The 16067-nt window shown below is 45.8% G+C and overlaps 1 protein-coding gene across 5 annotated transcripts in view; it reads right to left on the reverse strand.

Moving 5' to 3' along the window:
* The window catches only part of RAB11FIP5 (RAB11 family interacting protein 5), a 334850-nt gene that overhangs the window by 99392 nt on the left and 219391 nt on the right, over nucleotides 1-16067 (reverse strand). For all 5 annotated transcript variants that reach the window (XM_085642763.1, XM_085642764.1, XM_085642767.1 and 2 more), the window contains exon 3: nucleotides 10553-11270. In XM_085642763.1, the coding sequence (XP_085498889.1) occupies nucleotides 10553-11270 (718 nt within the window). The remainder of the gene's footprint in view (nucleotides 1-10552; nucleotides 11271-16067) is intronic.

Genomic DNA, 16067 nt, shown 5'->3' on the forward strand with positions numbered 1-16067 from the left:
CAGGCCAAAATCCTCCCTCTACTGAAGAAACCTACTCTCGATCCTTCAGCTCCGGGAAACTACAGACCTATTTCTCTCCTCCCTAGCCTATCTAAGGTCTGTGAGAAAATAGTGAATAGACAGCTGTCTGAGTTTGTCGAGAGTGCGGGTCTTCTTCACCCAGCCCAATCTGGCTTCCGCCCCTCCTTTAGCACGGAAAGTGCTCTTCTGGAAGTTTCGGAAGCAATTCGGGAGTGTCTTGACGCCGGCGGGAAGGCTTCCCTGGTGCTGCTCGGCCTGTCGGCGGCCTTTGACACTGTCCCCCATTCACTGCTACTTGACAGACTGACGGAGATTGGGGGTGTCGGGCTTGCCCTGGAGTTGGATTAATTCCTTCCTGGATGGCCGGCTCCAGCAAGTCTGGATACCCACGGTGGTCTCGTCACCTCTTAGAGAGGGCACGGGGGTTCCACAGGGTTCCTCCCTTAGCCCCCTCCTGTTCAATATCTATCTCACTCCTCTGGTTGTCCTAGCGGAAGGGTTAGGGGGCTAAGGTCATTGCCTATGCCGACGACACACAACTCCTGTTTACCTGGGATAAGCAGGGGACCTCGGTGGCCCTTGTACAGAGGTGCCTCTCCTCGGTTTTTGAGTGGCTGGTGTCAGCCCATTTAAAATGCAATGAGGACAAATCCGAGGTTCTCATGTTCGGTGACTTCCCCTCTGGGTTTAGAGAGTCAATCTGGCCTCCCGAGTTCCCACCGCCTGTTTCCAACAGTCTGACCGTGAAGAACTTGGGAGTTTACTTTGACTGTGATCTCTCCTTTTCCAGTCAAGTCAAGCGTCTGACAGGTTGCTGTTTCGGTCTCCTCAAAATTCTGAGAAGATTCCTTCTGTTTCTTCCTCAAGCGGCTAGGGAATCGGTGGTTCGGGCACTTATCCTGTCCCGTCTGGACTATGCCAATGCTCTCTATGCTGGGATCCCAGCTTATGCTCTCAATAAGCTACAAGTGACCCAGAATGCGGCTGCCCGCATGCTGGGTGGGCTGGGTCCCAGGCAGAGCGTTCATGGCTACCGTCGCTCACTTCATTGGCTCCCGGTCAAGGCACGTGTGGCTTTCAAATCTCTTACCATAGCCCATAGCGCTCTGCATGGGCAAGGCCCGAGCTACCTGCAGAAACGCTTCTCGTTTTATGTGCCGGGGAGATCTTTGCGTTCTTCTTCACTTAGGCTGATGAAGATTCCTAGCTTCCAGCGCCAGCGGCTAGGTGGCGCTTCTCTGGTCGTGTATGCGGGCCGCGCTTGGAATGCGCTCCCCCTTTCACTCCGTATTGTTGAAGATATTGGGGTCTTTAAAAAACTGCTAAAAACGCACCTCTTCTCATAGGGCTTGGTTATAGTTTGTCTTCTCTTGGGCCGCGCCGGGACACTCCTCGGAGTATCTGCGCGCGTAATAAGTGTATATAACATAACATAACAAGGCAATAACCGCCTGTCACATTTGTGCACCCCTAGGTTTGTGTATTGGCACATTAAAACTAGACCTGCTGGTTCTCAATACTTGCTAGACTGGGTTCGTCAAAACTGGCAAGTCAATGCATGCTGGCACAAGACAGCAGTGCAATGGGATAGAATGGCATTCATCAATTTGTTTGGTTTTCTGGCACATATTTTTAATGGCTAAATGGTACAGAAGGAGAAACAGCAAAGCTATCCTAGCAGTATATTTAAAATTGTTGTTCTGCTCTAAATATCAAAACTTTGATGGCATTTTCAGGTCCGCCTACAAGACAGCATAAGCGGTCTGCTTGCAGCAGACCTACCGTGAACTTCGTGTTCTTACATCCCACCCATAGTGTACAATTAGCTGGCTTTGTCACGTTCAATCGCTTGCTTCTTATTCAATGGCTTATCTTCGTCTTGTATTTGTCCTTCACCTGGAGCAAAGCCACCAACAATCATTTAAAATGTCCGACTTGTATCCTTCCACTACTCACTGTGAGGGGATTGCTTTTTTTGTTTTTCATTCATCAATCCATTATACATGAGTTTTCTAGTTCTCTCTCCCTCATGTGCTGCTTCACCCATTCAAATATCACCCCCATACTCTGTTGCAGCCCCCCTTTCCCCCACTTACCCCTCCCCACCATCCAGCTGGTCTAGAAAAGCACAGCAACAGGGATACATTTACTGGACTATGGCTGAAAGCAGACTTTAAGGGTTGCTTTTGTTGTATCGCCTGCATTTCACATTTTGCAAGAAACAAACTCTGGCACATACGGGCGTCTATGGAACTGGGACTTCTACCACACTCACTCAGATGGCATCTGAGGCAGAAATATACTTACATTACACTACTTCTGGGGCCCATAAAACTTTTCCCTGGGCTACTACAGAGGACCAAATGGCTGATTCCTTTGGAAAGTAAAATTAGGGTTCGGCAAGCACGTTTTATTTCGGACAATTATTTGCATAGAAATGTTTCAGAATTGCCTGGGAAAATCTTGCCTTTTTAGCCACTCTATAGGAAGCTGTACAAAAAAAACCACAAAACAAAAAAAAAACACCATACCACTTTACTTTACCCCCCCCCCATTCTGCTGGAGACAAATGTTATCTCAAACTGCCCTGAGAGGGTTGAGCTTGCTTGATTACTGCAATTTTAGAGCTGGCATTAACGTTTTTGAAGCACCTAAGTAGCGGCTATGGCTGGCTAAAGTACCTTCCTTGAATCCAGTCCTGAAGTTCAAGCTACTTACCTCTAGCTAGATCAAGTCTCTACCAGATAAGGCATTACCACAGATTCCTTACCTTTGAATTTCCTAGGCGTAGGACTGGATCCGAAAGATCTTTCTTCGAGCAATACACCCCCCCCCCCCCCCCCCAACCGCACGCCGATAGGTGGCATCTGTCGACTCCATATGGCATAGTCCGTGTGGTCTGCAGCGGCGTGACATCCGCTTCACTCATATAGGCACCACCTCAGAACGCGGGCGTGAGATACCTTTCGTGACTTTCCATGACCGAAGCACAGAGCCATTAAGTGCACAGACATTGGTGTGTCCTAATTAGGGCTCTGAAATCTGCCCGACCCTAAATACTTGTCAGCAGAGTGGGGAGGAGGGATGGGTTGGTAAGGAATCTGCTGGTAGATCATGACTTTACCAGATAAGACGTTACCAAAAGGTAAGTAACTAGTCCATCTGATAAAAACATCTAGCCGCAGATTCCTTACCTTTGAATAGATACCCAAGCAATACCATCCCCGGAGGAGGGGCTGTGGATAGGTTTAGACCAGGAAGTCCTGCAGATCAGCCAAAAAAGGCCGTCCCTGCAGACTGGACTGTCCAGGCAGTAGAGCTTGACAAACTTATGCAGAGATACCCACGTTGCTGCCTAACAAATGTAGAGGACTGGAACTCCACGTTGCAACGCCATGGTAGCACCCTTAGCTCTGGTAGAATGAGCCCTCAAGCCTTCAGGAGGCTGCATCCAAATGTGTTGCACTCTGGCCGAAAAGCAAAGGACAACCCATTACGAGATAGTCCTATTCTGCACCACACAACCTTTCTTCGTACTAACCTACCCCACGAAGAGTTGGTAGTCCACCCGGAACCTTGCGGTCAAGGTAGGACGACAATGCTCTTTTTAGGTCCAGGCAGTGAAGTTGTTCCTCTTTAGAGGGGTGCGGAGGAGCGTAGAAAGTGGGCAATGTGACAGATTGCCCCACATGTTTTATATATATATATAGCTCGAAATTAACTATGTACAAGGGGGTGGGGGGAGCAGAAAGGATCAACAGACCTTTCTGTACAATATTTTACAAATGTGTTCCACCGGCAGGGATACACTGTCTTGGCGGAGGGCCACTTGGCTGCCACAGTAACATTACAAACTTCGGCAGCAAGGTTGAATGCCATCAACTGCTGCCACTCAATCTTCACGCAAGACGGTGTAGTAGAGTTGACCGGTTCAGGTGGAGGACCTTCCTTTGCTGAACTAGACCTCTGGCTGCCCGACCCATGGGGTTGGAACGTGCCACAGTGTCCAGAGATTGCTGAACTTGGGCAGTCTCATGGCTGGCACAGCTGAAAGCCCCTTTAATAGAACACGAAAGGCAGACGTGGGACGTGTTGCCACTGAGAGGTCCAATGACTTGGCCGTAGCCCACAAGAGCTCAAAGCGCTCCAGGGCCATGTCTGCCTCGTCTCCAAAAAGATGAGTGCCATCAAGGGCATGTTCGAGAGAGGCCTGGACATACCCTCAAAAGCCAGAAGTCCTCAACCAGGCGTGGCGTCCAATAGCCACCGTAGATGAAATCGCGTTGCCCAGCGAGTCGGTCGTGTCGAGACCACAAAAAATGGTGAACTTTACTGCATCTCTCTAATTTGAGACTGCTTGGAAGAGGATGGTCCAGCCCTCCTCCGGGACTGTGGCAGCACTTGCACAACCGCTTCCCACAGGAATTAGGGTTAACGGCCCAATAAGCAAGCAGTGTTCACCGGTAGGGTCCGCCGCTCAAAGAGGAGGCACATGGCGTCAAAATTCTTTGCGCTAGAGGGTGACTGAGGAAGTGGGACCGAGTTTGAGGCCCTTGGAACGCCTACGAGGCCATATTTGTACCCCACCGTTGCACACGAATGATGAAGATCCCCCCCCCCCCCAACCCCCTAATTTGTCCGCACAGTGTTTTGTTGTATGAATCTATGTAACGATGTAACCAAGATGACGGAAGTGTAATATGTCTCCTCTGCACACTATGCATGTTATGTCGATAAGTTAATAAAAATAAATTTAAAAAAAATCTTTACGCTGAGTGGGGTTCACTCAAGCACCCAGAAAGCGGGGAAGCGCAGAGCAGGCGCAGGTTCAGAAGGAGGCCTAGAACGCAGAGATTCCTCCGTTGCATCAACCGATGGATGGGGAAAAGTCTAAGCAAGCTTCGCCTTATGTTGTTTGTGCTTCTTACCTCACCTACTCAATGACTTCGAGTGGTAGGCTGAAAACCTAGGACTCCTGGAGCGGTGCCCGGACCTTCCACTCGACCGCGAATGAGAACTCCAAGGACAGCGACGTGGTGCTGAGTGCAAGCAACTTTAAGGACCGCTCCTGCAAAGCTTTTGAAGCCATGGCCCGTCAGTCGGAGCATGAGTTGGAGTCATGGAGCACGCCAGGCACCAGAGGCAAACCATTTGCCGCTCAGTTTGAAACCAGAAGTCTTCTTAGATATGATGGAAAAGCCTACACACCGAAAAAGGGTCGGCAAAACGTTTAAAAAGCCTGTCAAAAAGTGACCGAGGGTAGCTCTCTTCACGGATCTGCGCTGGCTCAGAAAGAAAAGAACTAACGTCAGCATGCAGAGGTGGTGCCTATATAGGTGACGTGGACGCCATAATTGCGAAGTACACATCACGCAGAGCTGTCCGACCCCGACCTTGCAATGTGCAGGGTTTTTCCTGATCCAGTCGGACGCCTGGGAAATTCAAAGGTAAGGAATCAGCAGCTAGATGTCCATCAGATGGACAGGTTGTTCCACAGCCTGTCACAAGAACTCCTTGAACTAAGATCACAAGGACTGAAGCAGAATATACCTGACCATATCAGGCAGTCAGATGATTGTGTGGCACACATGATCACTCCATGGGCTCAAATGACACTTTGATAAATGCAATGCAAAACCAAAGACACTTCTTCAGTCTCCATGTCCCTGAAGAGGTTATGGGCATTTTTATCCAGGTTTTAAGTTTTGTTTTTTTCTGATATTAACCGATACCAACCCTTTCCATAAGATAAAGTCCTGATGGTATAATGGCAACGGACTGCTTTATATTATATTGCATCATAATTTCAAACCATCATCAGCTCTTAAAAGAAGACCTGACTCCCGGGAAGTCAAGACCTAAAGATGAATGTATGTATACTGTATTTCCACAGCGTGAACCTGCAAAAACAATTGATGGACGGAATGCTTAACAATGTCGAACACTCACCCAGTCAGATCTGGGCCTAAATTGTTTTTTTGTTCACTACCCCATTCCAGTTTGGATCCAGTCATATGCTAATCAGTCTTGACCCTGTTCCTTATGGGAACAATCTAATCCGATATGCCAGGCCAGGTCCTCCCTGGACCATAAACGAGCATCCTGGCCAAAGATTCTGTACAGGTCAAATACCTGGCACCCAATGAAAAAGGCAATGGTACCCAACACCCTGGGATACCAATAGTAGACAATTAGTTGTCACAGAAAGGTTAGGATTTAAAAGGTAAAGGTTATATTTCTCGATAAGAAAGCAAAGTTATTTTGGCATGGTCTTAATACGGGGTATCAAGGAGAGTTTGAGCATTTTGAGAAAGCTGGTCAGGAGAAAGGGATGCGTCCATGGCCTCAAAATAGTAACAAAACGTCCCCGCCCCTTAAATGCAAATAAATGGTCCCCGCCCCCAGATAAACGGTGCAAGGAAAAAAAAAGTCTAGGGATGGAGACGGGTGTTGAAACTTGACACCAGTAAGCAGGAGATGTGAACATACAAGAGAGCTAGGCATGATCTTATCCTCATCCCACAGTAAGCACACAGCAAGTTGCCATGTCGAAACGCGTTTCCCACCCACAGTCCTCTTGCAGGTGCAATTTTAAAAAGGTAGGAGCAACTTCGAACACGCAACCACAAGAGAGAAGCATATCCTAACATGGGAAAAGCTAATGCGCCATCTTGGGCGAAAGGAAAGAATAAATGCTACCACGGTCACTGGATGTAAAACACAATTTCTTCTCCGGACATAGAGGAAGAAAAAACACTTTCCATAAATCGTTGGTTGATTGGAAATGAAAAAGGAAGGGAAGAAGGAGAAAACTTTTCAAAGGAAGAAAAACCTAGATACGAAAGCAAAACCAGAACACAGTGCACAATCTGATGTTAAGATAGCGGATAAAGATAACGGGGAGGAGGACAGCCACTACTTATCGGCTGATGCCGCTTTAAATTAGCAGAAGAAAATAAAATTAAAAAGGGTAAAAGGGGCCTGAAATCGTATAACAAATAAAAACTGATAAAGGTCAATAAAAAAGGGAGAGAAAGCGGACAAAAGAAAGATGCCAAGTATTAAGGAACTTCTAAAAATATAAGATTTAGAACAGCAACAGTTGAAAAGCAAGAAAAGTAGCCATAAAGCGTACAAACAGGAGTCGGGGGACAGGGAGTAAGTGATGGACCTTTTCTTGATAAACATGCTCGAATCCTCACACATGAAATCACAAACCACAACAAGAAACAAATATGCACACATCTATCAGACATAAGAAAATGTCCATTAAAATAGGATATTAAAAAGGGTAGACTCCTCATTTACAAGTTAGCCAGGGATCGCTCAAAAGAGACAATGTCAGATTTTCAATATATGCAGAATTGCAAAATTGGAATTCCCACGGTTCCTCAGCAATCAATTGGGCCTTCCATGACGTTCTCCCCTCATCAGCCACCACATAACCAGAGCCTAGGCCTCAAGAAGCAGCAATCTCACCCCATACACCAGTGTATCAGGTCACAAGACCCATAATTCTCCCTCCACTCCAGAGCCCCTTACTCCACTGCTCTTCAGATTCCTCCCTGAATTTAACCACATCACACGCCTAGGTAGTCTCCTGGTTGGGGGTCCTCGGCTAATAGGTCTAAGGAATTGGCAACTTTTATTTGGGCCACTTGGGTCCTGGAAGGGCGAAGGGACACAACTATCTGTCAGGTACACACAGCTACAGAGCACACATGCGCATACTTGCAGTACTTTATCTCCTCCCTCACTACCTGCCACCAGTTTGTCCAGACGGGGACTCAGAGGTCCCAGAATCTACCACTCTCCTCCAGATTATCAAAAGGCTGCATCTCTCCTCTTCATCATCTTCAGAGTCTCCACAAAACCTCACGGAAGCCACTGAGAGCAATCCTGATCAATCAATATGCTGATGATGCGCAACTATTTAAAACTCTTCAACATTCACAATATTCAGCATCTCAAATGCTGTTGCAAACTCATTCAATATCTGATGTCCAGCAACCTGCCTAAAACTCAAGCCAAGAGAGAACTCATCCTGTTTACCAACAGCAACAAACATCAAAGTTCCAGGCCTAGCAATTAAAGTGAAACCTGCAAGGTTCATCCCCTAAGAGCCGAAAATCCCTTTGAGTCCCTTTCGACACCAGCGCTTCCTTCAAAGAGCACATTGCTAAAAATACTTGGCAAGTATGGCAGCAGTCCTGCTTTCTAAAGAACCAGATTCCAGATAACAGGACAAGCCTAAGTCGTCTTGCATCTGGACAGAGGCAATGTCCTGCATTGTGGTCTCCCGGATACCACACTGGTCTCCTTGAAAAGTAGCCTGCAAGCTGTAAGCAGTACTCAAAAGATTAAGGAAGTTTGATGTCTTCACCCCAACCTTACTGAAACTGCATTGGCTCCCACTCAAAGTCTGACCATCGTCAAGACCAGTTGCACCACATGAAAGTCCACCAGAAGTGCCATTTATCCATACCTGGCCCAAAACTCAGCCACAGTTTGTGGACACCTCTCCACCAGAAAGCAGGATATAGCCAGAGAGGAAAAAAACATCGGCAAAAGAAAGGCCAGCTCCGTCGATACACCAGGATATCGCACAGTCCCATTCAACATCATAAATTCTCAACTTGTATGACCTGTGAAGGACCATGCAGAGCATCTCAGGGCAAACACTCATGACCACCACTTGGGTGATCTTTAGATAGGTTTTCACTCAACAAATACGCCTACAGCCCAAGTCAAGGGGGAAGAGATGTTGGGCTAAAACAAATACTGCTTACAGTGCACAAAACATGAATTGCAGTTCACTATGGCTTCATGTGCCACAAAGTCTACTTTAGGACCGGTTGCAAATACCTAATGGATTTAGGGTTGCCAATACTTCAAATGAAGGTTATGTATAATTAATTTGTCCAAACCCGAATTGCCAATTATCTGAAACAAATCATAGCAGCTCTAGAGTGCACGAGTGGTTACAAACCAAGAATAATGCAATCATTTGATATCACTGCTCATAGCACTCAGAATCATTGGCAAATTTGAAAGCAGTGGGAGTACCTGTGAATACACGGATAGACCGACACCACAATAAAATAGGAGGAAGGCACTTTCGATAAGAGAGGAGACAAGTGCTCGATTCTAGTAACCAGGGTCCTTTAGAGGTCTAGGATCCCATGACAAGCAAGTTAAAATTATTTAAGAGATAACAGAAGGCTGTGCCGTACTTGGCAATCGGCCTTTAGCAAGCATTACTTTTCTGTTTACACCCAAATGGGAAGAAACTAAGGTAGTGGTTAGAAAGATTCTCAGTGTGAATCGTATACCCAATCGCCAAAATGCAATACAGTTGCCTCCAATTTATATGCAGATCTTAGATACTGACTTCAAGTGCCGCAGTGTTTATAAAACACGCAGGCATTACCCCTAGCCGGAGTCATGGATTTAACCCGATGAAGGCCTAGTCTTCTACGCAGACCGAACTGCTGGCAACAGACAGAATTAACTAGGGAAAGGAGAGCTGCAGCCCGATACCAGTCAAAATTCAAGTTTCTCAGCCAGAGGAACAAAGGTCTTAAAAGAAGGTAGAGTTAGTCCCATAATCAAGAGCTCAGCGTTTTTTGTGTGCTTTGAAATGATGTGCAGACAGTTTGTCCTTTTACTAGCCATTGTATTCTCACAATTTGACAACGGTGAGTGGCAACTATGCGACAAGTTGAACGTGTGAGAGTCATCCTTTGGCATGCTCATCGGACTATTCCATTTCCATTAACAGTCCCCAATGACCGAATCAACTTGCGCAACCCCCCCCACCATAAAAAGCTAGATGCCTTGATGTTTCAGCCCAAATGAATTATTGAAGATTACAAATACATATGTATGCATTTATTATTCATTAGGAGTGTCCCTCTGCTGCATTACTTAGAGATGTGAAAATGCTACATACAAACATTTCTGCGAACGATAACATTGTAACCGGGTTTATTTCTGCACAGCAATAATGATTTATCGTGGACAGCCCTTTGCCTTCCATAATGAAGGTATGCTGCCTAATAGCACTTGAAGCAAACATTGCTACAGCCTTGCAAAGGGCCACAGGGAACAGGAGACAAAGGTAATTAAAAGGCCACAACATGCTCTTTAAAATTACTCCTAATTAATGGTGCAGGCGGCTTTGGATCTGCAAAGCGTAAGGTTAACAACCGTGTAAGATCTCGTTAAGCGTCCACTGAGGCTGGCCGGAACCATGTTCCCACAACATAGGGTCGATACTAGCAATACGTAGTCAATTTAACCAATTAAAAGGAAACTGAAAAGCTCTTTACGGTGATCGCTGCAGAGAGCCCCATTTCAAGAGGGTTTTATCCTACAAGTGAAGCCCAACTGTGACCATATGGAAACTAATTCAATCTTGGAACACAGTGAAAGACCTACTCTTAAACTCTGCAGGCAATAATTTACACTGTTTGGAAAGGAAATAGGGTGACAGTTTTTTAGTGGCAACTAAATAAAATCCACTACTAACCTTGGTTTCTGAGTTGCATCTTTTGAACCAAACCAGCTGCTCGACTTGCTACGTTCATCAGGAGTCACAGAGACCGGTAGAGAATTTGTCTGCATTGGCCCAGTCTTCTCCACAAAGGTCTTGCTTCCCGGATCGCTTTTCCCACTTCCATGCTGAAAAAGGCCCACTTTTGGCTTCTTTTCTTCCTTTTTTGCTTCCTCATGAGACTTCTCCTTTGCCGAATCCATGGACATCACGAATGGAGTGGCAATTTGCACAGGTTTGGCTTCTGGGCGGACGTTTTCAATTTTGCCTTTGCTGTTGGAATGGTTGAGGGTAATCACTTTGGTGGAAACCTTGGACTCGTCATGTGCGACCATCGCTGGAGGGGCAGCTTTCGACTCTTCTAGCTTTTCAGAGCTGTTGATCGATATTTTTAGGTGCGGTGAACGAGCCGCAACAGATATCGCATTGGCAAGCTCCTCTGGTTTTTTGGCAATATTCTGCATTGACCTGGAGACCGCAGACGGCTCGGTGATATGCAGATTGGTCTTTGGTGCTGGCTCCTCCGCGTACACGTGGCTTCCGTTGACACACAGGGAAGATTTGGATACAGGGCTGTTCTTTGGCTTCAGATTATTGACTGCCTTTGGCTCGGGTAATGCGCTGCTACTGAGCTGACCAACTTCGTCGCTGAAAGCCCGCTTGTGAGTCTGCCATGGGGAAGAAGCTGCATTGTCTTAAAACACAAAAATGAAAAACGAGACATTGGGAAACAGAAGGAAAAATATTAAATATATGGGCAAATCTAATATTTCTACAGACCTCAAACAGTTTGCATAAGAATACTTTACATTTTAAAGCCAGCACAAAGCGTATATAGTCCCTGATCGGCCTCTCGACATTAGACATTTAGTCAAAATACCATACCTGGTCCATAACTCAGCCACAGTGAGAGCACCAGGCTGCATTTACTCTTCACTACTTAATTGTTATTTTTTAAATCAGGTCCCAATAAGATCAATCTACATGTAACCAAACAATAAATGAAACCTACAAAAACAACCAAAGGCACAAGAACTTCTTAACCTGGCAAGCACCAATAGCAATTCAGTCTAAGTGCATTGAATACAGTTTACCCAAACGAGCGGCTTGTGCCATAAAACTGCTTACTTTAAAATCAATGCATTTACATATATGGCTGTGTCTGTGTACTTAAACACCTGCTGCCATTCAGCCCACTTACACTCTCTCCATATAGGCTATGGGACCGTCCTTGCTTTAGCCTAAAATAAAAGTATTCATCTCTCGTAGGCACCCTGGCTGGAAGAAGAGAGCGCACACATTTATGGCCACCCACCCATGCATCTTTATGGCCACCCACCTTTAAAACTAGTCAGGCTGGCTTGACTTGGCCTTTAAGTACCAGAACGTCTCTCAGAAGACCTCTACAAAAAGGCGGACACATGTTCCACACAGTTGTGCCCAACAGCTGATGTAGAGCGGCTGTGGATTTGTCTGCAACCACCAGATCATATTGTCCTGTACGGGAAACAGAGTTTACAATGCTGATGATACCACGTGGGTAGGTTACAACGCAGACGTTACATCGTCCGCGTTCCCACGCATGGCATTACATCGCAAGTTGTTTCAACGACTTGCACTTAAAGGCGCACAACACCAGGGAATGTGTTGGATTTTAAATCCACCACATAACCTGCTGTTGCGCTAACTGGAGTAGGAATAGTAATTTATACTATTCCTAAATCAGCGCACCACCTAGCGCAAGTCGTTGAAACGACTTGCGATGTAATGCCATGCGTGGTAATAACGCGGATGATGTAACGTCCGTGTTGTAACCTACTGCGGGGTAATGGATGGCGTAGTAACGTCATACATTCATCCTGTACAGAACAAAGGAAGTATTCAGGGCCTAGGACACTGTTGCAAAGCTGGTGTTCTAGACACCACCTAGACTCTGTCCTTCTCTCCAGAGGTCTCACCTGTGACAGAAACTCCTCCAGATGGACAATTGTGCCAAGTGCATTTTCTTGTGAGCCCATCAGGACAGGCTCAAACAGCACCTGGCTGGTGATGGGGTGCATCAACGTGTGTTACGGATCAAAATTTTAACACAAAAGGTGATTTAGACTTAATTATGAGTGGCACGTTATGAGCCTGGCCCAATAGGGCCCCCTGAACACAAGAGACCACAATACCCAAACTGCTCTTTCACCATCAGGCTCCAGTAGAACGAAGACTCTTAAAGTCAAAAGTTGTATTCTCCTTAGGAAGATCCGATCAGAAATGAATTCCTGACATGTGGCATGTCCAGAACAGTGCAGATGAACAAACGCTTCTTGAAAGTGGTCTGGATGGACTTTGACTTGGAGTGGCCCTCTTGGCCAGTAAGCCAAACAACCACCACTTGAGCTGGCAGACTGCAGATCACTTAAGAAACTCCTTTCTGACAAGCAGGTCCTCGATATTACAATATAGATAAACAGTGCATCGACGAAGAAAGGTTTCACCTCTGTTCTAACATTTAAAAAAATCTGGAAACTGAGTTCAGGCCAAGGTGAAGATCCATGGGCTGGCAAGTGTCCATCTCCACAATTGCCACATTCAAATGAATGCAAAAAGAACTATTGATAGACCGAATGCAGAACAATGTCATACATTCACCCCAGTACAGAGATCTGGGCCTAAATCCATCGTTTTTATGCTCACCATGCCATTCCAGTTTGAACCCAGCCATATGCAAATCAGTCTTGACCGTGGCTGATGAAGGGTGTTACCCAGAAACCGGTCCCAGGATGCTGGTTTCCGGTTCAGGAAAGACCTGGTTTGGCAGTTCAGGCTGGACTGTTCTTATGAGGCACAGATCAAGTCTGATTTGCATATGGCTGGATTCAAATTGGAATGGCATGGTGAGCAAAAAAACGATGGATTTAGGCCCAGGTCTTTGTACTGGGGTGAATGTATGACATTGTTCTACATTCTGTCCATCAACTGTTCTTTTTACACTGTTATTGTTATCATTGCTTGCATCACATAATCACAAAGTCTCTAGAAAGAAATTTCAATTTTGTAGACAGCAGGTTACCTATTTAGGTCATTTCAGATGAGGCACCCATAGGAGGAAAGGAAACTAACCATGCTTAACACACGCTGGTCGTAGCCAAACACCCGTAGGAATTGCCGACATGCCCCATGCAAAGATGACCATCTTGAATGCCCAGTTGCATAAATAAGGTTGAGGGGCACCAGTCTTTGGTGGAGCTCAGTCTTACGAGAGAGAAGAAACCTTTGGTACTGATCCACTAGTCCTTTCTCTGCCCACTTGAGGGGGCTTCTCACACCTGGCCTCACAGCTTTAAGTGCCTCGGACACCTCAGAGTACCACCGTTCATCAGGTTTTGTGGTACAGGAGGAGCTTTTGCAATGCTCCCTGAAGGACACCGTAGAACCAGCTGCCAGGGATCAGGATGGAACGACACCGCACTTGCACTCGTCTGGTAGGTCACCCTTTATGCATTGAATATTCTTATAAAGCACATCTGGACTAGACAGTACGAACATAATTTGAGTTAATTGAGCATCAGTGTAGGAACTGATGGAAGAGGTGTTTTTAAGATACTTTAAGGCATGGAAGGTGAGCAACTTGCTGTAGTTGAAGGGTAGGAGCTGCAGGAATTGGTGGCGGCAGCTGTGAAGGATTGCCTCTGACGAGGAGTCCTTCTCAATTTATCTATTTCAAGTTGGACGGTGTGTCTCCTTAAGAGGCATCTCAAGCCTACAGAAATAGAAAGCAGTCTGAGATAAGGAAGACTGGCAGTGATGGCTTTGTAGACCAGGGAAAGTGTTTGAATAGGATCCTAGCCATGATATTTGGCCAGTGAAGATCAGTGTTGATAGGATCAAATTCTCACGAGATGGGGACGTGTCTGGCTGGTGAATGGAGCATGGCTTTGAGGGGTGTAATAGGTTACTGGGCGAGCCAGTAAGGACAGAATTTTGCAAATCCAGTCTAGAGATCACAAATGCTTGAACAACTGTTTTCTAAATTAGTTAAGTGTGAGAAGGTGCCTTATCATTGGAGAGCAAGACGCTCGATCTTCAAATTTCCAGGAAAAAGCAGTAACGTTTACTCCCATGAGAAGAGGAGGAGGAATAAATCATTGGTCTGGGGATTTACCACAAGGAAAGTTTTTATGACCATTTCTGCAGTCATTCAAGGGAGGCAGGTACAAACAACGATGAGGTTACGAGCCATTGTAGACTTTAGGTAGAATTGAGCAGCATTTGCAAATTGGTCGACAAATGTATGAATCCTCGAGCATCAGTCACGGAGCACCGTGTACAAGCAGAACAGAGAAGGGGCTGGAATCAAAGCCTGTGAACATGACACAATGGAAAATTAGGTTTGGAGCTAGGTTGGATCACGGTAATTTAATTTGTTTGTGTTGCGTTTTTTCAGTATTAAGTTATTTGACCAATCGTTTAAGACTTGGGGGTGGGGTTAGAATTGGTACTTACAAGTGTATACCTCACACATTTGCAAAGAATCAAAACTGTAGAGCTCTGTGCGCTCTGCAGATAAGCCAAAGATTGGACGACCATGTATTCTGAAACCATTTCTAACCTAATGACACACACTCCAAAACTAGCAATGCGTTCAGCCTAAACTCCAGATTTCTCAAATAGGGACATTCTATACGCCTGGAAGCAACTCACTCAGGCAAGCTTAAGTAAAACATGTTAAAATATAAACAGGAACGAAATCGCCGACATGGATTACCTTAATGTTTTTTTAACTTTTGTTGTTCAGAAATTAATCACTGGTTTTGCCATTAGAGTTAAGGACTTGAATATAGGCCCTGACAGGGACCCTTTTCAATACCCAAGTTTAATTACTACCGGGTCTGAAACCAGGTGGGACCCGGCCCACTTAAAGCACTGGTCGTAGGTTTGGACTGTTTTTTGTTTGCCGTGGTTTTGTCTAAGAAATGCGATTTTATTATTTTGCACGTTTGAAGAGTATAGGGTTATTTTTGTCTGGCAAGATCTCTTATATTGGTCTTGGTTTGTACTGGATGGGATGGAAGGAGGGCTGTATCCTTACCTTGTTTGCAGTTGTGTGTGTACACAGACTGTGGGTTTCAGTTAATGTTGCATGATCTCCTTGTGTAATCAGGGTGTTGACTCATCTTCTGTTTTGCTGTGTCATACATATGTATGTGCGGTCTGTCTGTCCTTATTTCTTACTCTCTATCTGCAGTAGGTGTGCTGAGTCCGTGTGATGTAGTGCCTGTTCTGTGTGGTCATGGTTCCCCCCACATGGAAATGTGATCACTTTCAGGAAAAGTGGTCCTAAGTCCCGGCTTGTCAGGGAAAAGTGAAATAAACAAAGAATGAGCTGATAGCGCCCTACGCTCACACGCGTGACGAATCTAGTCCAATGGCCTGAATATTTCACCTTGGTGGAAGGATGGCAGACCGTGGACATCCACCACTCCTGACGGGAGGGTTAAGT

This window comes from Triturus cristatus, chromosome 2_2 (genome assembly GCF_964204655.1).
Source record: "Triturus cristatus chromosome 2_2, aTriCri1.1, whole genome shotgun sequence".
NCBI classification, from domain to species: domain Eukaryota; kingdom Metazoa; phylum Chordata; class Amphibia; order Caudata; family Salamandridae; genus Triturus; species Triturus cristatus.